At 37.9% G+C, this 21,840-nt stretch overlaps 2 protein-coding genes across 51 annotated transcripts in view; one reads left to right on the top strand and one right to left on the bottom strand.

Moving 5' to 3' along the window:
* LOC117266976 (uncharacterized) overlaps window positions 1–13,020 on the top strand; it is a 50,988-nt gene extending 37,968 nt beyond the window's left edge. For 35 of the 50 annotated variants that reach the window (XM_078175103.1, XM_078175105.1, XM_078175114.1 and 32 more), the window contains 17 exons: window positions 51–119; window positions 282–329; window positions 587–637; window positions 760–804; window positions 1,136–1,186; window positions 1,271–1,315; window positions 4,326–4,358; window positions 4,440–4,487; window positions 5,509–5,550; window positions 6,300–6,347; window positions 7,289–7,330; window positions 7,915–7,962; window positions 8,694–8,738; window positions 10,188–10,229; window positions 10,324–10,368; window positions 10,446–10,481; window positions 10,617–13,020. In XM_078175103.1, the coding sequence (XP_078031229.1) occupies window positions 51–119; window positions 282–329; window positions 587–637; window positions 760–804; window positions 1,136–1,186; window positions 1,271–1,315; window positions 4,326–4,358; window positions 4,440–4,487; window positions 5,509–5,550; window positions 6,300–6,347; window positions 7,289–7,330; window positions 7,915–7,962; window positions 8,694–8,738; window positions 10,188–10,229; window positions 10,324–10,368; window positions 10,446–10,481; window positions 10,617–10,702 (824 nt within the window). In that variant the 3' untranslated portion in view covers window positions 10,703–13,020. The remainder of the gene's footprint in view (window positions 1–50; window positions 120–281; window positions 330–586; window positions 638–759; window positions 805–1,135; window positions 1,187–1,270; window positions 1,316–4,325; window positions 4,359–4,439; window positions 4,488–5,508; window positions 5,551–6,299; window positions 6,348–7,288; window positions 7,331–7,914; window positions 7,963–8,693; window positions 8,739–10,187; window positions 10,230–10,323; window positions 10,369–10,445; window positions 10,482–10,616) is intronic. The other 15 variants (XM_078175144.1, XM_078175147.1, XM_078175146.1 and 12 more) reach the window with 13 other exon arrangements.
* Window positions 13,021–15,657: 2,637 nt separating this feature from the next.
* fabp7a (fatty acid binding protein 7, brain, a) lies at window positions 15,658–16,981 on the bottom strand. Its single transcript, XM_033642497.2, has 4 exons — window positions 16,824–16,981; window positions 16,467–16,639; window positions 16,264–16,365; window positions 15,658–15,975 (listed from the first exon to the last, which is right to left on the bottom strand). Exons 1-4 carry the CDS (start codon window positions 16,894–16,896, stop codon window positions 15,925–15,927), a joined length of 399 nt encoding a protein of 132 aa, XP_033498388.1. The 5' UTR covers window positions 16,897–16,981; the 3' UTR covers window positions 15,658–15,924.
* Window positions 16,982–21,840: the final 4,859 nt, after the last annotated feature.

Below are 21,840 nucleotides of genomic sequence, written 5' to 3' on the forward strand. Positions count from 1 at the left end.
TTGAAATAGTGAAGCGACTGATTTTCCCACTCATTTGGATTTTCTTACAGAGGCAGAAGTACCGCCCAAAAATATCTCAGTAGCAAAGGAGAAGGTGAAACTTGTGCCACTGAAGAAAGGTACTTCTTTTAGTTTACACACTTTTTAAATGGTCATCACTACAGTGTGCCCTTTTTTATTCAAAGTGCTGACTGCTCAACATTTATGAGTTTTGCATTTTAAAAAATAATAAAACTGGTGATTATTGTTTTTTTTTTTTTAATCTTTTCACTCTCTCGTAGTGCCTGTAATGCCAAAAGAAAAAGTCAAACCAGCGCCACCAAAAAAAGGTAGTTAAAGTTATTAACGTAATTTCATCAATAAAATATCACCCATACTAACACCATACATAGTATGTATTTTCCCACAGTATTATTTATTCACTTATTTTTGTATTTTTACAGTCTGCTTATTTAACAAACGTTTTAGTCTAGATGCTTGAATGTTGTGGTGTCAGGAGTATTTGTGTGAATAAACTGCATCATGAAAACAAAGTGCTGTAAATGACCAACTTGACTGATTTTTAAATTTTGATTATTTACTTTAGAAGCTGAGGTTCCTAAGGAGAAGAAGGCCGAGCCAGTGACTCCCAAAAAAGGTTTGTTTTTCTTTGGTACCTTCATTCATTTCACAATGTATTTTTCACTCTTGTCACTTTTTAGTAGTTTTACAGCATCAGTTTACTTTGTTGTTTCTGACTGGAGACATGTATTTCTCTAGCACCTGTTATCAAAGCAAAACCTAAAGCTGCTGTAAAGAAGAAAGGTATGCAGCACAAGTGTGTTTCTGTAGAGCTTTAGTAGCTTTAACATGTGGCTGCTGATGAAAACAGTAATGTTCAGACTGCTTATTAATATAATTTCAAAGGCTTGTGGAGGAAACTACTAAAAATCTGTTGTCCTCATTGTATCTCTCCACTCCACTACATTTTTATTCACTGTGATTTATAATTTGGCCTATCAGATCTCTGGATTTTTGTGGTGGTGTCAGGAATCTTACTGTGTAAATAAACTGCATCAGTTGTGTAATAACTTGGACACAAAGTGCTGGAAACAACAGTCAGCATGAGTTGTGTTTTTGTCATTATTTGCTATAGAAGCTGAGGTTCCCAAAGAGAAGAAGGTCGAGCCAGTGACTCCTAAAAAAGGTTTGTTTTTCCTCGGAGCTTTCACTTATTTTACACTGTATTTGTTATTCTATTTTAATCACATGGGGCTGTGTATTTCTCTAGCACCTGTTATCAAAGCAAAACCTAAAGCTGCTGTAAAGAAGAAAGGTATGCAGCACAAGTGTGTTTCTGTAGAGCTTTAGTAGCTTTAACATGTGGCTGCTGATGAAAACAGTAATGTTCATTGAACATCATTATTTATATAATTTCAAAGGCTTGTGAAAGAAACTACTGACAATTTGTTGTTCTCTATCAAACTGAGGCTATCGCTCTACTCTTACATTTTCCATATGTAAGACGAAACTGATTTAAGTATCAGTAAATTAGTAAATAAATAAATGTACAAATGATAAACAAATTAATACAGAAATAATTAAATAAATGTAGAAATACAGAAATAGAAAATCAATCAATCAAATAAATAAATCAATTAATATGAAAATAAAACAAATACAGGAATAAATAAATATGAAATTAAAAAAGAAATACAGGAAGGAATAAATAAATAAATAAATGTAAAAATAAATGTATAAATGTATGAATAAATTCAGTGATAAATCAATAAATAAATGTATGAATACATGTATGAATAAATAAATCCATAAATATTTTTAAAAAATAATGAATGAATAAATATTGAAAAAACATGGGAAAAAATTATTAAACTGGACATAGGCTAATTACACATCTTAGTTATCATCTTTATTTATTTCTACATATTAAAATATTTACTTCTATTTTTTTCTGTAGTTTGTGTTTGGAAAGGTGCCTTTTAAATAAAATGTATTATTATTATTATTATTATTATTATTATCATTATTATTATTATTTATAGATTTATTTATCTATTGATAGGCTACTTATGCCAGTTTTCATCCAGCATGCCCCCTGCTGTCAGGGTGTGTGCATAATTCTTGAGGACACACCGGGTTGCCTGGCCCTAGGGTTTACCCATAAAGCACCTGTGCTGGCCTGTAATCATTAGGCCCGTTTCCACTGCAGGAACTTCGGGGTAATTTTACGGGGCCGGGGCCGTTGGTGCTTGTCTCCACCACAGGAACCATCCTCTCCACTCTGCTCTCTCAGTGGAGACACGGCGGTTGAGAGGGCCGAGCGAGAGGACGTTCCTGTAGTAGTTCCTGCCCCCCAAATAGCACCAGGAACTTCTTCAGTGGAAACGGACCTATTGTTTGTCTGATCTTGACCTGAGTCAGGGTGCATTGTGTGACAATCTGTGTTGTATCTTGAAAGAAAGGAGAGAGAGTGTGTGTGGGTTAGAGCACCGAATCTGCAAAGACTAGAGGCCCGTTTCCACTGAAGAAGTTCCTGGTGCTATTTCACGAGCAGGAACTACTACAGGAACGTCCTCTCGCTTGGCCCTCTCAACCGCCGTGTCTCCACTGAGAGAGTGAAGTACGAGGAAGGTTCCTGTAAAGTTATGGGCTTTGGATGTGACGTAATCGTTGCGTGACCATTTTGACCGGGGCGAGGTAGGGACGCCGTTAGCTGTTAGACGATAGCGGTGTTCCAGCGGATGTCTTAGTTACAACATGATTGAGCTAACTGGAGTAGTTTCATGTCGTATCCGACAACGGGAGGCTTTTAACAGATGACGTCCTGATGTTAGCTTTGCTGCTGCTGCGGCCACTGATGCTTTCTAGACATCGTGATTTCCCAAAACTGAATAAATACTACACATATCAATACACATATCCACGTACGGACGTTGTTAGCCGATAGCGGTGTCTGTCAAAACTCACTAAATGGCCCGTGAAAATAATATTTTTTCCGGCGGATGTCTTAGTTACAACATGATTGAGCTAACTGGAGTAGTTTCATGTCGTATCCGACAACGGGAGGCTTTTAACAGATGACGTCCTGATGTTAGCTTTGCTGCTGCTGTCAGCTGATGCTTTCTAGATATCGTGACTTCACATAACTGAATAAATACCACACATATCAACACAAAACTGCTTTGCTAGCTCAATCATGTTGTAACTAAGATATCCGCTGGAAAAAATTTTTTTTTCACAGGCCATTTAGTGAGTTTTTTTTAGATGGCGGCGGAAGCTATATGAACGAGCTAACCCTCGTCTGCTGAGTTTTAAAAATGCCAGCTATTTTGTTGCTTTCTGTTGTTGTCACATCCCTCCTTGAGTATATCCAATCAGCACCAAGTAACCCCCAAGCCCCAGCCAGGAGTCTTTCGGGGCCGTTCTGAGTACCTACTCCGAGGCAGGGACTTGTTTAGCCCCTGTAAACTCTGTCCTTCGGGGGTGGTTCCTGCCCCGGCCCCGTAAAATTACCCCGAAGTTCCTGCAGTGGAAACGGGCCTTAGGAAAATGTAACATAATGGGGAAAATAGTCTCCTCAATCAGAGAACCAAGGTTATAATGTAAGCTGACAAATTTGTTTTAATACATTATAATCATCTAAAAAGACTTAGAGCTGAAGAAGTTGATATTTTAGGGATGCATGTTTTTTTTACACCAGCAATAACATGCTTTATTTGAGCTGCATTGCAAGTTTGAGACATTTTCTAGGCAGTCACCTTAAACAATTGCTGCCTGGCTCATGAAAATAACCGAAGACCTTTGTGGTGTTTTTAACCTTGAGTAGACTCCTTCCTATTAAATGTTTTGTTCCTTTGAATCAATGCACTCTTTTAAATTAAAGTTGTATATTTTTCTTTTTAAGGAAAAGGACAACTAGTCAATTCGAAGAACAATGAACTGTCTAACTTACATATCCGATAAAACAGGATTGTTGTGGAACTCAAAATTTTGTACTGGTATTAGTGTATGCACATCAGATAATAACATTAAAACCAGAGCAAACCTATGTCAGTATCTAATTCTGTAACTTTCATATTGAAATAGTTTTCAGCTAACAGAGAATTCAGTTATGACTTTTGGTTTTGGCCACCCCTATGAAAAATGTCTCAGAATGCTGCTGCTTTTCAGATTGAAAAGCTGTCATACACAAGCCAGATTTTTCTGACAATGTTATCATGCTTAGTAGCAGACATCTCAAACACATCTTAATGAATGTGAGTTTCAGTTCACTTATTAGAAAGCAAGAATGATCATGCCTCTTATTTTTTCTTTCTCCTCTTTAGAACCTGAAGCCAAGCCAGTTCTTGCCAAAAAAGGTAATGCAGACACAATCCATCATTATTAGGCAACAAGTCAACTTTCTTTCTTTCTTCACAAATCATTTTTATTACACTCAGCGCCTGAGGTTACCAAAGAGAAGCCAAAACCAGCTCATGAAAAGAAAGGTAAATACTTAATTAAAACAACACAAAGTAACAGACATGACATAGAATTTTAGATTTATTTTTAAAAGTACAGTGTGAAAGGGGGGATTTAGTGGCATCAGTGAGGGGACTGCAGATTGCAAATAGTTGATACTTCCCTAGGTTGAAATTTCGGCAGCATTCATTGCTCAGGAGGTTTTTACCGGGAGCCAACTTAGCCAAAGAGGTCTCTTCCTCTCCAAAACAAGTGGACCTGGTGATTTAAACCAGTAAAGCAATGAACAAAGCTGTTAATGTTTTCCTGACGTCCTCATCGTGGAGGGGCCCTATCTGGAGCCAGTATTTGTTTGTCCATTCTTGGCTACTGTAGAAACATGGCGGTGCAACATGGCCATCAGGATCCACTCTCTATGTAGATTTAAACGACTCATTCTAAGGTTAAAAAAAAAAAAAGCACAATAATTCATATTTTCAGGTGATTACACACTAAAGAAAGCATACTCATTATATTAAATTTATTTATGCAGATTTAGCCCCCTAAATCCTATACACTGGACCAAAATTATGAAAATCCACAGTTTTAAAAATGTTTTGTGTGTGTTTCCTGTTTGGATTAGCTCCTTCTAAAATAGAGGCTGTAACAAAGAGGGAAAAGATCAAACCAATCCTAAAGAAAAAAGGTAGCCTGCCTGAAAATCATCCACCTGCAGATGATTTTCTGGGATTGTAGCTTACAAAAATTATTGATATCCTCTAAATATACATAATAAGATGCTAATAATGTATAACTGTAATGTTACTTAAGCAACTATAACCAAACTAGATAACAAGGCAACTTAATAAGTATCATAAATGCTCACGTTCTTATTTACTTAGAGCCCAAAGTTCCAGAGGACAAAGTAAAACCAGCTGTTAAAAAAGGCACAAAACAACATTTACTGCTCACATTGTCATGTTTGGTGACCAAAAAAAAAAAAAAGAATCAGCTTGTTTGGCATTTCCTCCTGTTGTACTAAGCACCATCACAAATATTTTTTTTCAGCGTTGCCGAGGAAAAAGGTCAAACCGGTCCATGTAAAGAAAGGTACATTAGTTCAGCAGGATTAATCCATATAACCAGTGTGGGATTGTGATGACAGTGATTTATTTATCAAATGTAGGTCACTGTATTCTGTAATTGGATTGCTCAGGAGTGAAACAAGCATTTTGCCTATGAGATCAACAATAAATCAACACAGGAAATGGAGAGTGGTTTCTCTGCAACAGCTCCATAGGCAAACTGCTGTTTCTATGTGATCCTGAGGAATAATATAAGCTTGTTTATTTGCAAAGCAGATTTTGTAAAGCTTTTATAAATCACATCTTACCTTCTGTAATGTTGACAAAAAGAGCTGCAGTGCCAAAGCAAAGGCTGTTCATCCCACCAAACATTAACAATGTGTTGTAAAAGTTGAAATGTTTGGAACGCTTCCTACCCCTTGCCCTACAGTGTAGAGGAAATAAAACAGGTAATTCACACAGCCAGACGCATCAAAAGTGGAGAAACCAACACTTGCCAAGCAGTTGTTTTTTTTTTTACAGAAAAAGCCCCCAAAATGAACAAATCAACATATTTGTTATGATGAACTTTCTAACATGAATAACAGTCTTCCTGTTGTAGATTCTTAATGCTGTGCCGGCTGTTTTCAGCTTTTAGAAATCCAGTTTTGTCGTGGTAATGCTGTGGCTCAGGCTGCAATATGCCTAGCTGTAAAATGAACTAATTGTGGCTTCTTCTGCTCTCCGTGTTCTGTGTCGCGATTGTACGAGTCTGACCTCTGTTTCCTTTTGCAGAACTGGAGATTCCTAAAGAAAAGGAAAAACTTGCTGCAGTGAAAAAAGGTAAAGTGTTTGGTACAGTGACAACCATTTTACCATTGACCATTTGATGACCATACTGCCCTGCAAAGGCTAAACCACAGTAGATAGATAGATGTAATTTAATTTCATTTAAAAATCTGTCGCCATTCAGGTGTGGTAATTATAAGTGTGTGACACATCAAAAGCCCTGATTGGCAGCCAGTGTGAGGGATGATAACATTTAAAAGGAGAAAGGCATAAGTGGGATCGCTCTATTGTGCGTAGCAAATTACAACAAAGCACCAGAGAAGATGATGTACCACTGTAAGAAAAGAGAGAGAAAAAAAAACAGTGTCACAGAAGCTACCTGTCTCAGTTCTTCTTATTTTTATATTCTTATGTCATAATAAGAGCGATAACACACAAAAAGTTTGAAAACCACTGCACTAGGGGTTCTTAAAAATTTTGCTATTACTACTTTAAAAACTGACATCTGTAAATGAAACAAATACACATTGAATCTAGCTCCTCAAAATGAAAAAGATAAGACACTAAAATTTGGTCATTGCACTTTGCATTTTCATCACCTTTACAACTGTTCAAGGTTACACAATAGAAGAGTGCAGTAACTACACTTTACTACTTTTTGGGGCTTACTGATTATGGGTTGCAGGCATAAAAACCACTTAATAATTAACCACTTTTCTACATCTAACACGTTTAGCTGAAGAGTAAAAACTTTGAAGCCATTTTTCTCAGTTCTAGTGTTAGCAAAGTTATTTTGGTTAGCCTTTGCAGGGCAGCGTCATCTACATCAGTTTATAATGGAACAAGAATACTGAGTTAATTTGGTGATGTATCTGAGGCAAAGGTTTTAAAGTCTGTCGTACATACAGTATGCTGAAATTCTACTGCCAAAAATACCCTCACACATAAACAATAATGTATATTATATGAACTGCATTTTCTTCCTGATGATGCAGCCATTTCTAAGGAAAAGACCAAACCAGTCCGTGTGAAGAAAGGTACATTTGTGTTGCTTCAGTAAAGGCAGCACTTCATGTAACCATGTAACCTTCATAGTGATGTGATTACAACATGCAGCCTGAACGCTGAGAATGTTTTCCTGCTGAATGTGACAGCGTTCTTTATAAGAAACATCTAAAATTAAGATTTTGAAACATGTTTTTATTCAGCAAGAAAATATTCTGTTGAAGATTTATAGACAATAATTTACGGAATAACACAATGCTGATTTATCTTTGTCTATAAATCTTGGGCTTATATACAGTAAATGTATAATTTAGCAATATTTTCCAGTCTCTTACTGAGCATGCATGAAAATAGTTTTAACAACCCTAAACCTTTTGCAGCGTGACCTTAGGCATGTCTTCTAATAACAACATAAGTTTAAATTAATGAGTCTTCAGTGTCATCCTGACACTAGTGAAACGTGCTGTATGCTACACAGGCTTACACAGGAAAGAAAGAAAAACCTGTTTTACTTTTAAAATGAAACAAAACATCCTTTTTTGTTGCCTGGAAATGAAACTATGTTGTAATTATCCATGCTCTTGCCCACTTGTGTTCGTTCATATTTGTGAAACAGAGCCTGAGGTCTTAAAAGAAAAGGTCAAACCCACTGCAGCAAAGAAAGGTACTGCATAGCATCAGTTTTGAGTAGTGTTTATTTACATCAATACATCTCAAAAATTCAATTAAATTCAACACACTTAATTTGTACCTTAGTGGTACTTTTCAGAGGCATGTAGAGTTGATTACACAATACAGAAAGTACAATAGGAAAATCCAAAGAAAAGCTGTACAAATAATGATAATAACGATATTATTAATGCAATTAAGTATAATACATTACACAGAATATATTGGTAGCATGCTGTACATTTATGGCAAATTTGTGATTTATGGAGGATTTTCTGTGCACATTACGATAATGATGATATAAGATAAAGATGATAAAATAGTGCAAAAAAATAAGCTGTACACATTCATAAATGATAACGATATGAATGAGAGTGCTAAAAATGGGCTGTACACATGTATAAATGACAATGATATAGGAATGAGAGTGCAGGAAATAAGCTTTACACACCATGAGAATTAAATGAAAATAATAAATATAAATGCAATTAAATATAATGCAGTATACACAGTATAGAAATACAGGTAGTACGATGTAAATTTATGTAAAATTTGTGATTTATGCAGAGGACAAGGTTCGTAAAGAAAAACCAGAGGCAATAATGAAAAAAAAGTTTGTCAATAACCTGACTTTGTGACCACACACAGTTTACAGTACACCTACTACTGCACACTGTAGATCTGAGTTATATGGACATTATATTGTTTTTTCATTTATTATGTCAGAAAAACCAGTTGAGAAGAAGGCTACGAAAGAAGAGAAAACTAAAGGTAATGGAAATCAATTGTGGCAATCATGAACATTAACGTTACTGTGTGTGTGTGTGTGTGTGTGTGTGTGTGTGTGTGTGTGTGTGTGTGTGTGAAAAATCTCATAGTGAAATATCAAAAAAACAAAGTATGGTTTGTCAAAACAACATCAAATTATCATTTCTCAAACATGTTAAAGAATATCATGTCAAAAAGATGTCATAGTAAAGCATGTCAAAAACACATATTTCTAAAAGAATGTCAGAAACAAATGTCAAAAAAAGGTCTGTACTGGATGTCAACAAAACATCATACTAAAATATATATATAAACAAATGTCATTGTATAGTATGTCAAAGAAAGTTCATAGTATAGTATGACTTTTTAGACATAATATACTATGACTTTTTTGCACTTTTTTCGACATACTGTCCTATGACTTTTTTCCTTATACTACACTATGGCTTTTTTTGCACTTTTTTCAACATACTTTACTATGACTTTTTTGCAGTTTTTTTCGACATACTATACTATGACTTTTTGCAATTTTTTCTTCATACTATATTATGACTTTTTTCGACATACTCTACTATGACTGTTTTCGACATACTATATTATGACTTTTTCTGCACGTTTTTTGACATACTATACTATGACTTCTTTTCCACTTTTTTTGACATATACTATACTATGACTTTTTTCAACATACTATACTATGGCTTTATTGCACTTTTTATGACATACTATACTATGACTTTTTTAGCAGTTTTTCCGACATGCTATACTATAACTTTTTTGCACTTTTCATGACATACTATACTATGATTTTTTTCAACATACTATACTTTTAATGGCATACTACACTATGACTTTTTTAGCAGTTTTTTCGACATGCTATACTATGACATTTTTGCACTTTTCATGACATACTATACTATGACTTTTTTCCAACATACTATACTTTGACTTTTTTAGCAGTTTATTTGACATACTATACTACTACTTTTTTGCACTTTTTATGGCATACTACACTATGACTTTTTTAGCAGTTTTTTCGACATGCTATACTATGACATTTTTGCACTTTTTTCAACATACTATACCATGACTTTTTTGCACTTTTTATGACATACTATACTATGACTTTTTCGACACACTATACTGTGACTTTTTCCACATACTATACTATGACTTTTTTAGCAGTTTTTTCGACATACTATATTATTACTTTTTTAGCAGTTTTTTCGACATGCTATACTATGACTTTTTTGCACATACTAAAGTATGTCTAAAAATGTCATAGTATGGTTATGTAAAAAAAACATGTCAAAGCATGTCAAAAACATAGTATAGTATGTCTAAAAATGTCATAGTATAGTATGTCTAAAAATGTCATAGTATAGTATGTCAAAAAAGTCATAGTATAAACTAGACTGTTAATAGTTATTTATCTTGTGTTGCTATTTACAGAGGACAGAGTTCTTAAAGAGATACAGGAGACAGCAAAGAAAGGTATTTGTTAAGCAACTAAATTCAGAGTGTTTTAGATACAGCCACTGAAGCTTTATCTGATTTATGTACAAATGAATCCTCTTGTTATTTGTAGAAAGACCTGTTGAGAAGAAATTTGACAAGGAGGAGAAAGTCAAAGGTATTGTAGCAAAGCTGTAATTTACAGTAAAATACCATTTTATTGTTTAATTGACAATTGTTTTGTCTTTGTGATAGCAGAGCCGTCTGTATCAGACAGCTTTCAGATGGAAGGTGAGTACAAGCTGCCCCCTCACAACTGAAATATCACACAAGAGTGCAGATTTCATGCTCAGTCTAAATGCCAAACAGAGGCGAGGAACACAGCGTACTGAACTGTACTGTTGCATATTGTCCCGTCCTCCACAGAAGAGCTGCCCTACTTCCAGTGTTTCTTTGTGGACGAGGATGAGGCCCAGTTTCCTTTCTACGCCTTCTCGCCGCTGCAGATTTGAAGCTTCAGTCTAAATCCAGTCTGAGGTTTACAATTTAGTCAATTTCACTCATAACGACAAGGTCGCATCACAGCCCAGTGCTGCTGAAACGCAGCCTACTGTTCACTGGTGGTCCTCAGGAGAAAACCCTGGACAGCAGAGGATGCTGGGTGATTTCATGTGATGGACCGATTTGATTTTGGTTGAGCTCTCGTTCCAAATACATGCAGCCAGTGTCATTCCTTTCCATTGTTTTTATTTATGTATTTTTTGTGTTTGGTTGTTTTGAATGGTGGATATTGTGAGAGTGATGGAACAGTGAAGTATGTTACCTCTGTGGATCACACATTTAGATCCTCACACTAACACATGCAAATAAATATGACAGTGATTTTTCTTTTTTCTTCACGAAGGAACATTTTGTAAACAGGGTACAAAAACAGCCACAAAAGCAGATTCAAGGTGGACGAGGGTTCAGTCCCCACATTTACTTGAAAAGTGGTTTGTACATTACATAAACTGAAATGAATTTTTCTGCACCGTCGTCTGTGCAATTTTAGCTTTTTCCTTTTTATTATTTTATGCTCAACTTATCTTGTTTTTAAAGCCCTCGAATCAACAATTGGGCATTTATAGTTTGTGTGTAATTCCATAATTCTTGATATTATTTCAGTCATTTCAATGAATTTTTTTCTTGTTCTGTGTATGTCTGTCAAAAGGAATGACCACGTACTGTACACGAGAGCTCCCAAACATACGGAAAAAACCTGTAAAGTCTTATTAAACTACCTAGATGTGTACCAGCGCTTCATTTTGACACTGGTGCTAAATTGTCAGAATGAGTTTTGAGTAGCAGATTGACTCAATAATTGGACAACATGTTGGAGAAGTCTTTCTCCAGCTGCTCAGTCTGTTCCAATTTGATGCCACCTGAGTTAGCCGATGAGAGGGCGGGTGTTTTTATGCACTGTCGTCAAACAAGCTGGAACATTAAGAGCAGGGCACATGAGATGGATTTCTTTTTGTCAGTCAAAGAGGGATGTGGAGAACAGCGATTCCTTGGTAGACCAAAAACACACTGTCACTACCTTTGGTCAGTGTGCACAGCTCAGAAACATGTTTTATTTTAGCACATTTTATTGTGAACGGGTTGTCACGCGAAAATCGTTCCAAGTTAAAAGTCTATTTTATGTTTTTAACACGTCTAACATCTCACATTTTACATCCCATTAACTGTGCCAAAACAAACAGGAGTCATGTTATAGTATGAACATCCTGTGCATGTGGTGTGCAGTATGGGTGATGATTTCAGATTGATTTCAACTCACGTGTTTGAAATCTCTGAAGAATGACAGACCATGAGGACAAGAGAGCTGCAAGAATCAGCTCGTCTGCAGGTTTATTTAACAGCCTGAGTGTGGTTGTTAACGTGGTTATGTTGCAGTTAAGTGTAACGTTGAAATGAACTTTCATAATCTCTGCACCGTGCGCAGATGGCGTCACGTTTAGGCAGATGATCTCAGATGTAAACTGGTGCATTATTTCTCAGCGTGTACCAGCTGTTGTTTACATATGGCTTTTTACATTGCGCTCCATATGCTGCTTAGAGGACAGTTATTACAGCTTGTGGCACTAATCCTGAGTTTAATCTAAAGTAAATTCACTTATCTTTTTTTTATTAGAATAATAGAGACACTATCAGTCCATTGATGGTGCATCAGACCCAAAACTGCTCAGGCTCCGGTAGCTGTACTGTGACAGCCGCAGTTTTATGGTGACGCTCCACTATCCCTGATGTTTTGTTCCCATTGTCTTTTTGGACTTTTGTAAAGAAAACATTTTGATTCATGGTGACAAAAGATGAGAATTTGCTTCAGTCGAATTTACAGAATCACATCTAGAGACTCACTTGAACCACGTAAAGGTGCAATACGTACATTTTTAAATATCTCAGTGATCACAGCACTGTATGTTTGTCTCATAGTCCTTGAATGAAATGTGCATGATGTGTGTTTTTGTTTTAAGCTCACAAATGTTTCTTAATATTTTTTTTCCCAACTTTGAGAATGGCAACACTCAATACTTGCACTTACGAATCATTTGATACCAATAACAGACACTTGTCTCCAAGTGTTGTCTCTAACAAGTACCTAACGAGTCATACTAATCAATAATCTCATTGTAAATAGTTAAATAAATATAAGTTTTATCCCCCTCTCATTACTACTGAAACTGCTCTTTAATAGCAGTTAAAACCACATTATGTATTATTTGTCACTTACATCTTCCTCATGCTTGTGAATAGTAGCAATTTGACATTAAAACACAGCAATGCAAGAGTTTCTTTGTAAGGCTTGTTTTTCTCTAAATGTGCAAACATCTCCAACACAAAAACTCAGCCCAGCCTTTTTTTGCTGGTCTCAACTGTTTTATGTTAAAACTAAGTGGATTCAATTTTTAGCACAGAAAACAAAGGACAAATTGAATGTAATAGCTTATGTATAAGAGTGTATAAAGTTATTATTTACCTAGGCTATTATTTATGCTTACATTTTCAGTTTTGCATGTGTTGGCAGGTTTTTCAGTCCAGATATTTTGATTATTATCTTTATCATCTGTGATGAAGGTTGTTAAATGATGAAGTTATGATAACTTCAAAATATTATTCTCCATGAATAGTTGATATTGCCATATTCCCTAGGCTTTTTGTGGTTTTATTACATGTTTTATGTTCACATGAGTGTCAGGGCTATATACAGGACTTTCTGAAATGCTGAGTTCATCAGCCTAGATTCCTCCAGTAAGCCCCCATTTTTGTTTGTTTTTTATCTTTTTTTTTCTCCCAATAAGTAGTTTTCCAAAAGTATCTGAGAAGGAAAAAACATCCTATTTGGACAACATGGACCATTTTCATCATTACTCTTGTGCATATTTTTGCAAATATAAACACATAAACAAAAATAAAGGAAAAATACCAAACAAACAAAAATTCACCAATTTTTTTTTTAAAAAATAAACAGGCAAACAATGAAAAAATAAATTTAAAAAAATGACAGGGAAAGAACAAATACAGTTGTCGGGGACCGTTATGGACAACTTTTTCAACGTAAAAAAAAAAACTTTCCTCTGACAATGGTAGGGAAATTATTTTTTTTATATAGCACAAAATTCTGTATAGATTTTTTGACTGTTTAAAGATACCAAATTTTATTTATTCATTTAACTTTTCAGGTTTATTTCCTATGAATTTTTGCGTCCATAACGTTATAGAATATATCTTTATTGTGGAAATTTGTCTTCAGCTCACCAAACACAAAAGACAACACTGTAAAACGCAGACAAATAGTTACTAAGATAAGCATGTAGAGTCATTACTAAACACTTAAACACATTAGATCAGGTCATTGTCTGTAGTTTAAAAGTCATCAGTCATTTTGTTGACTTATAGATAGGTTATTTCAAAGCCAGGTATGCCATTGCATTAGAAAATATAAAATCCCTTTTATTTTTATTTAATATATTTAAATGTTTTACCTAAAAATGGCCAAATTTTAAGATAATATGGCTTAAAGAAATCAGAATCAGCCTTAAAAACTCAACATGTGTAATATATGTTTCATCATGGAAAATAACCCCCCACCTCCATGTTATTAATCCCCCAAATTGCCTAAAAATTTGATTTTTAAATGACATGAGGAGCAGTTGTCTCAGCTGTAGCTTCAGCCCTGATGAGTGTGTGATGTTTGAATGGGAACTAGAGTTGACCACACTGAGGGGGGTGTAGAGAAGGTGGTCAGGTCTTCACAGTATATTTCCCTAATGAGGCCTGAGAGGGGTTACTGCTGGCCAGTTTACACCGCTGACACAGATTCCACACAAAGAGGAATCTCCCTGCGCTCTCTCCTGGGAAGCGTGTAACAACAGAAGAAGCTACATTAAACTTATCTCCTGCTGTTTCTCCAACACGCACTGTGGTCATCTCCCTGTTTCTGCCTTTTCAGTGTGACTGTGCTGCTGTGAACATTGTTACACACACTCGCCTGATCTTGTCTTGTAACAGTTTTCACCCCCAAATACTTATGCTAATGATTTCGCCTGGTTTTGTGAGAATGGAGGCAATTTTTGGCAAACTATAACTGGAGCATTAAGACGGATTTCGATTGGAATTAATTCAGCAAGCAACAGCCCAATGAGTTCCACTCCAGTTACCACGGTTTCTTTGTGTCGCACGCTATTCAAAGGTGGCCAAAAACTTGGCAGCCTGTGTGTCGGGATGAGAAGAATGGCCACTTGTAGTCACAGTGCTCAGTACGCTAGACACAGCTCACAGGGCAGGACAGGGAGGTGTTGGCTTGGCTCCTTCAATGTGGGAAAGATGGAGGAAACTTAAAAATGAGCACGAGCTTTCACACAGTCCCCTCTTAATCTGAAGACCAGCACTTGGGGATCACAAAGGTTTACTGTCAGACTCTAATTTTAGATGTTGAACTACTAACCGTGGGATATTGGATTGACACAAACTGTCCTCATCCGGCACGGTATCCTTTCTCTGGCTGTCATCTGCCATGCCAGCGGCAGCATTCAATCACGGTTGGTCCACACAGCATCGAATGATGCCTCTACGTAATGACACCACAACTAAAACCGGATTATCCCAAGGCGTGTGACATCAGCACCCCCACCCCCTCCGGCTCCTAGTCCTCTCTGACCATCTGGGGGTTACTGCAGGACATTCATTCCCATGAGTTCAATGGTCACACTGGGCTGCACCGTCACCCTGCAGCTGTCACCTGGAATTGACCCATCACAGGGAGAGCACTGTTCCCACAACTTAAGTCCACATATTTGAAAAGAAATGTAGGACTACATTCAAAGTTGCATGAAAGAAAATGGCTTAAATAAAGAAGAGAGCTCTGTTAAGATGAAGCGATGGCACTCGCATCACTTCTGAACAACTGAAATCTCGGAGGCATAAAGAAGGTTTAGTCAAGTAGTTTATTTTTCCCTTTTTCACATGTGATGAAACAACTTTTAGGCCCTTCACAGTCTGAATTTCTTACAAAAGATCTTACAAAAAATGCCCCAAAATATTTACCTCATGTTACAACAGCAAATCAAGTGCAAATCACTGCACACTGTAAAAAAAAAAAAAGAAGCAAAAAACATTTGTTAAAAAACAGAGAACACCTTGTTGAACGTTTGCAGTGCAGGGAGGATTTGCTCATTCAAGTGGAGGAGTAAAGTTAGACTTTCTCGTACGTGCGGACGGCACTGACTCCCTCATAAGTCAAAGTCTGTGAGGCAGAGAAGAGACAAAGCAAAATGCAACGTATATTAGCTTTGATTTTTAATGCAAGGTCTATGTAAAGCAAGTTATTTTTAGTCCATTTGGGTCATATGACAGCAGTTATTACACTACTGCAAAGGTGAATTTACATGTAGCCTACAGCACATTCCAACAGGGCAACTCAAAATGATTTACATCACCTAATTTATAATGCAAATGGCTCCATAAACTGATAAATATAAACACTTAAAAAGATTATTTGCACTTGTTCCACACATGTGCTATTCAATCTTACCGCCACCATCTTCCCATCCTTGATTTCTCGGACAAATTTGGTCTCCTTGCCATCCCACTTCTGCACCTGCACAAGTTTGTCTCCTTCCATGGTGAAGGTGGACTGCAAGCACAAGCACAGTGTAATTTAACCCACCTCATGCTGACCCAGAGCACATGTTGCAGTGAAGATTATTACACGCTGACTTTTTAAACTCAGCTGACTTTGACATGCCGGTCATCAGGTGTGGTCTCATCAAACTCCTCTCCCAGTTTAGCGGCGATCTCAGTGTTCCTGAAGGTGCTCAGGGTTTTCACCACCACTTTGTCCCCATCCTGGCTGATCAGTACTGTTGGTTTGGTGATGTTGCCCACTTGTCTTGTGGCAAAACCAACACCTGTCATAAAAGTGTCTTTAGTAATGCATTACACTGGACATATTAGGACAATAAAAACAACTTATTTTACTTCTTATCTGCACTTAAAGTGAAACCATATGAGCAAAAACAAGCAACTTCCTTAAAAACACATTGCTGACACTAACAGTATCTCTATTTCAAGGAGAAAAATAAATGATCTCACCAAGTGCCTTCATGTAGTCATCAAAGTTCTGGCTGTCCACCAGTTTCCATGTAGCACAGAAAGCATCCACCATTTTTGCAGATGTAATTGGTCCAGTTCAGTGTCAAACTGTAAGACAGCCTCTGTTCACCGTGCACTGAGTACTGCAGCGTCTGCCTGCTTGCCAAATTAATATACTGTGCCAGAGGGCGGGCACTGGAGCAGGAGCGGGAAAGCTGACTGGACGCTCCAGACGCTTCCTGGGCTGTGATTGGTCATCGTAAAAACTGGGCACATGAATGATGATCGTACTATGATGTCTCTGTGATAAACACAAGATATTACAGTAATTATTTACTACAGAGACGCATATTAAAACATTTTTTTTCCACATGTGTCATTATTGCACAGGGATAAAGTTAATAGTTTTATTCTACAGTTAGACTTGTGGCTTTGTGAGGCTGAATTAAATGTCACGTTAGCATGCTAACTTGTTTAGCAGGTGTAACTGTCTTGGTTTAGCATGTTAGCTTGCAAACCTTAGCTAAACACAGCGCTAAACAAAAAGAAAAGAAAGACAGAAAGCTAATACTAATGACAACTTAATTATTTTGACAAATTATTTAGTCATATCAAAATTTTATCCTGATGATGGCACTCGAGAAAACGTTAAAGAGTTATTATGATTCACTAGTTAAAAAGCTGTACAGGATTTTCACCTTTTCCAATCATGTTTTTGTAGTCACGTTGTTACGTTGTCGCTCGCAGCTTCAAAGTATACGTCTCAAGTGTTTGCCCTTAAGTCCCAAGTCTCAAGTCCTAAACTTTGAGTTTAACGAGTCATTATGCGTTCTTTGCTGAATGTAATGACATTTTAAAAAAGAGTAATAATACATTTACAGAAATCATGAATGCTTTTTAAAGTTTGTATTTATTACTGAGGAGTTGACAAGTTAGTTAAAAAGCTGCTTGGCTATTAAGCTAACGTTGGCCAAGCATTAGCCTACTAAGGCTTAACTGTTAAGCTAATGTTAGCCAAGCAATAGCCTGCTAACTATAAGTGCGTTTTGAAATACTCCAAGTGCCGGAGAGCAGTCTGGCACAAACTGGACGGTTCAAAATTCGGAGCACTGTTAGAATATACCCGGTTATCTTTTCCAATCATATGTTTGTGGTCATGCTGTTGCGTTGTTCCTTGTCGCTTAAACACAGCATAAGTCTCAAGTTGTTGCCCTAAAGTCCCAAGTCCTAAACTTAAAGTTTTGAGTCCTTAACAAGCCATTATGCACTCTTCACTGAATGTAATGTCATTCAACAACAATTGCATTTAAAGATTCATATGCTTTTTAAAGTTTGTATTATTATTATTATTGTTACTGACGAGTTTGTTAAGTTACTGAGCTGTTAAGCTACTGTTAGCCAAGCATTAGCCTGCTAACGTTTAGCTCTTAAGCTAACATTAGACGTACATTAGCCTACTAATGGTCAGCAGTTAAGCTAATGTTACCCAAGCATTAGCCTGCTGGGAACTGCCCATTGGTTTGACAGCCCATTGGTTCGACATCCCATTGTTCCGGCCATATTAAACTCATTGTTCCGAAGTCCGTTCCGAAATCATCATGATGCCCTGTGGTTAAGGTCTGGTTAGGTTTAGGCACAAAAACCACTTGGTTAGGGTTAGGGTTAGGAAAAGATCATGGTGTGGGTTAAAATGAAAAAGAAAGTGATGAACACAAAAGCCGTGAGCCTGCTTCGCCTCAAGCCGGTTGCGGCGCACCATATGCCCGCCGCGAGCCGTTCAGCACCGCGGACCAATGACATGGACCCAGCCTTCTAACGCTTAGCTGTTAAGCCAGGGGTGTCAAACATATGGCCTGAAGGCCAAAACTGGCCCGTCAAAGGGTCCAATCAGGCCCACTGGATGACTTTGCACATCTAATATTAAAGCTGTTGTAAAGGCTAAAGCTGCGTTCACACCAAACGCGAATTTGCGAATTCGCACGTCAAGATTACATACAAAGTCAATGCAAAGACGCGATTAGACGCGAATTCGCGCCGGGCGGCGCGATGGACGCGTCTAGCGCGACGCGATGGACGCGATAGAGGCGTTCAGCGCGGCGTGATAGACGCAAAATTCGCGTCCAACACCTCATCGCTCGAGTTGAAAATATTGAACTTTTGAGGTGAATTTGCGTGACGCTGTGCCGCGAAAGCCAATCAGCGTTGAGATTCTCCCGACGTCACTGGCGTGTGTCACCAACAATAAACTGCTACTCACTGGAGACAGATGGACAGGCGCTCTGCAGCTGAAATAGAGCGGTTGTAGTTGGTGTCCTGCCGGGAGATCCTGGCACCAACCCTCGCCAACCGGTCCTCAAACTGGGCCCCAGTCAGCCTGAAGTACTGCTGAAAGCGGCTATCATCCAGACGGAGTTCCTGGAGGAGGTGGTGAAACTCGCCGAGCTGGATGCGCTTCTGCAGGATAGGGTGAACCCAAAAACGACGGCGTTTGGCCCTCCGACGCATCTGGGACTTCCAGAGGAGGTAAACAACAAAGCAGCGATGGTGGTTATCTTGCCATGGTCGTCAGTGACGTCTTGACGCCCCGATGTCCAGTTTTTGATGCCGAGATGAAGGAGAAACTTATTATTGCGGTGTGCAGCTACCCGGAGCTATATGATACTACGTGTCTACTCTGCAGAGACCGCAACAAAAAGGAGCAGGCTTTGGTGAAAGTTGCCGAGGAGACTGGTCTACTTGGTAAGTTCTGTAAATATGTGTGTTTAATTAGTTTGCAGAATGGTTGTACTATGAACGTTAGCACTAGCTTAGTTCCGGTTAGCACAGCCGGCTTCCCCGCTACTCGCGCGAATGACGCGAATGAACAAAATGGTTAGGCGTCCAAACTCGGGCGTTACGGGCGGCGCGTTACTCGCGTCACGCGCGTGCAATTCGCTTCACTCGCGTCCGGTGTGAACGCACGGTAGGTGCAGCTTTCAGGAGCAAGTTAAATGAGCATCCTACTTCATGTAAAATGCTGCTTCTGAGTTTTACCAGACTAATATTTTGAGACGCTTTTGGTGGAATCCTACAGCTCCTCCTCCTCGTACCGCGAAAAGTTGATATGTAAATGGTTTGGGATGTGCAGATAACTTAACCTTCTTCAATAGCTTCCACTTTAGTTTGCTGGTGATGCCAGCATTACTACAAAACAGTGGAAATGTATGGAAAAATGTAATGACAGCAAGTCATAGACCTACTTAATGTGGAAAAACTGAGGCATATTGTTGAAATAGCACTTTTTCCTTAAGATATAGCAGGCTGTTCATCATCTCTTAATAAATAAATAAATGTTTTTAAAATGTACTTGTAATTCTTTACACTAAATGAAAAGGAAAAATGTCAAGGTTGTTTTTATTTCTAGATTATTCTACAGTTATTTTATTGGTCCGGTCAACTTGAGATCAAATATGGCTGAATAAAATGAGTTTGACACCCCTGTGTTAAGCTAACGTTGACCAAGCATTAGCCTGCTAAAGCTTAACTGTTATGCTAACGCTTAGCTGTTAAGCTAATGTTAGCCAAGCATTAGAACCTAATGAAGAAGAACCCCAACAAGCCCATTCTACCACTGACGATCCAGCAGAAGAAAAAGGAGGAGGAGGAACCAGAACTTATTATCGACTACATGACCTGCATGTCACCCATAAGTGACTTGTCACCATCACAGGCAGAGTCAGGACCCAGAGGAGAAGAGGAACCACCACAGGAGAACAGCAGTAAGAGGAGATGGGGATTCAATCGAAAAAAAGATTTAAAAAGCTAAAAGTATTTGTATAGAAATGGTATAATGTGATGTGTGATTTATTGTTCATTCTGTAAAATTTATATCGAACTTTTGTTGATTTTATACAGAAATGTTTAAGAGTGAACTTTATGATAATTGTAAAAGTTTATTGTGAACAGATTTAACATGAACTAATGATTTGTGTGTGTATTGGATAAATAGGTAAATGAAAGGATCGGTGGAAAGTAGTCAGACTGCTGAGTAGGCACAGATGGCTGGAGAAAATGGGAAGTACCTTAAAATAAATGGTTTCATTAACAGATTAGCTAAGCTCAGCAAAACATCGGTTCATGACCAGGGCTGCTGGGGTTATGACCTTATGTACTCAACTTTTAGGAAAGGACACCAAGTTTCCGTCACTTAGCGCTTGTTTATCATAGCAAAGGTGAACACACCATCTGTGACTCTCCTCGTGCTAGCTTTGTGCTCTCCAATGATCTAATTTAGGATATTCATTTAGGGGCAGTAAAGGAGGGGATTTGATGAAGGATGTCCATGTAGGGATGGAGAAAAAGGTATAAAAAGTCAAGGTTTTAGAAAAGTGCACATCTCCTGATAGATTGCTGGGGCTCTGAACGAGAACGGGAGCTGGACAAAGTTTTTCAATCTGAGAACGAGACATCAACTGAGCAGAACTTTGCTGATGCCATGGACTGAGACGAACCAGAGCCTGATGAGATGGGACGACCAAGAGTGCTTGAGCTCATCCTGTTCGCACTCAGTCCCCTAAGCGAGTTGCTGTTATTGATTACTGAGATTTTTTTGACTCTTTGTATTTTTACTTCCAGCCTTATTCTTCAGAGTCCAAGGAGGTCATGAGTAAAAGAGCAACAGCGTAGAGATAGGTAAAGAATTGACTGATTGTCTTTTATTAATTTTGTTTTGATTACATTATTGTATCTGATTGATAACAGCCAGTCCACAACGCCAGGAATCAGCATGCCCGGGGCCCTGCCCCTGCCTGCCACCCGGCACACAATGCACCCGACCATGATGCTAGTCCCTGCAGATGGTGGGCCCACAAGGTGGCGGCCCCATGTAATAACTCACGATCCTCCTTATTTTTTGGGTTTTAATCAGGAGGTGTCAGAAAAGTTACCACAGGGATAACTGGCTTGTGGCAGCCAATCGTTCATGGCAACTTCGTTTTTTTATCCTACGATGTCGGCTCTTCCTATCATTGTGAAGCAG

Source organism: Epinephelus lanceolatus, chromosome 15 (assembly GCF_041903045.1).
Source record: "Epinephelus lanceolatus isolate andai-2023 chromosome 15, ASM4190304v1, whole genome shotgun sequence".
NCBI classification, from domain to species: domain Eukaryota; kingdom Metazoa; phylum Chordata; class Actinopteri; order Perciformes; family Serranidae; genus Epinephelus; species Epinephelus lanceolatus.

Excerpts from the sequence above, each read along its gene's own strand:
- fabp7a (XM_033642497.2), bottom strand. The coding sequence starts at position 16,896 with ATGGTGGATGCTTTCTGTGCTACATGGAAACTGGTGGACAGCCAGAAC. Across the intron at positions 16,640-16,823 it reads TGACTACATGAAGGCACTTG|GTGTTGGTTTTGCCACAAGA; the intron begins GTGAGATCATTT and ends CTTTTATGACAG. Across the intron at positions 16,366-16,466 it reads CTGATGACCGGCATGTCAAA|TCCACCTTCACCATGGAAGG; the intron begins GTCAGCTGAGTT and ends TTGTGCTTGCAG.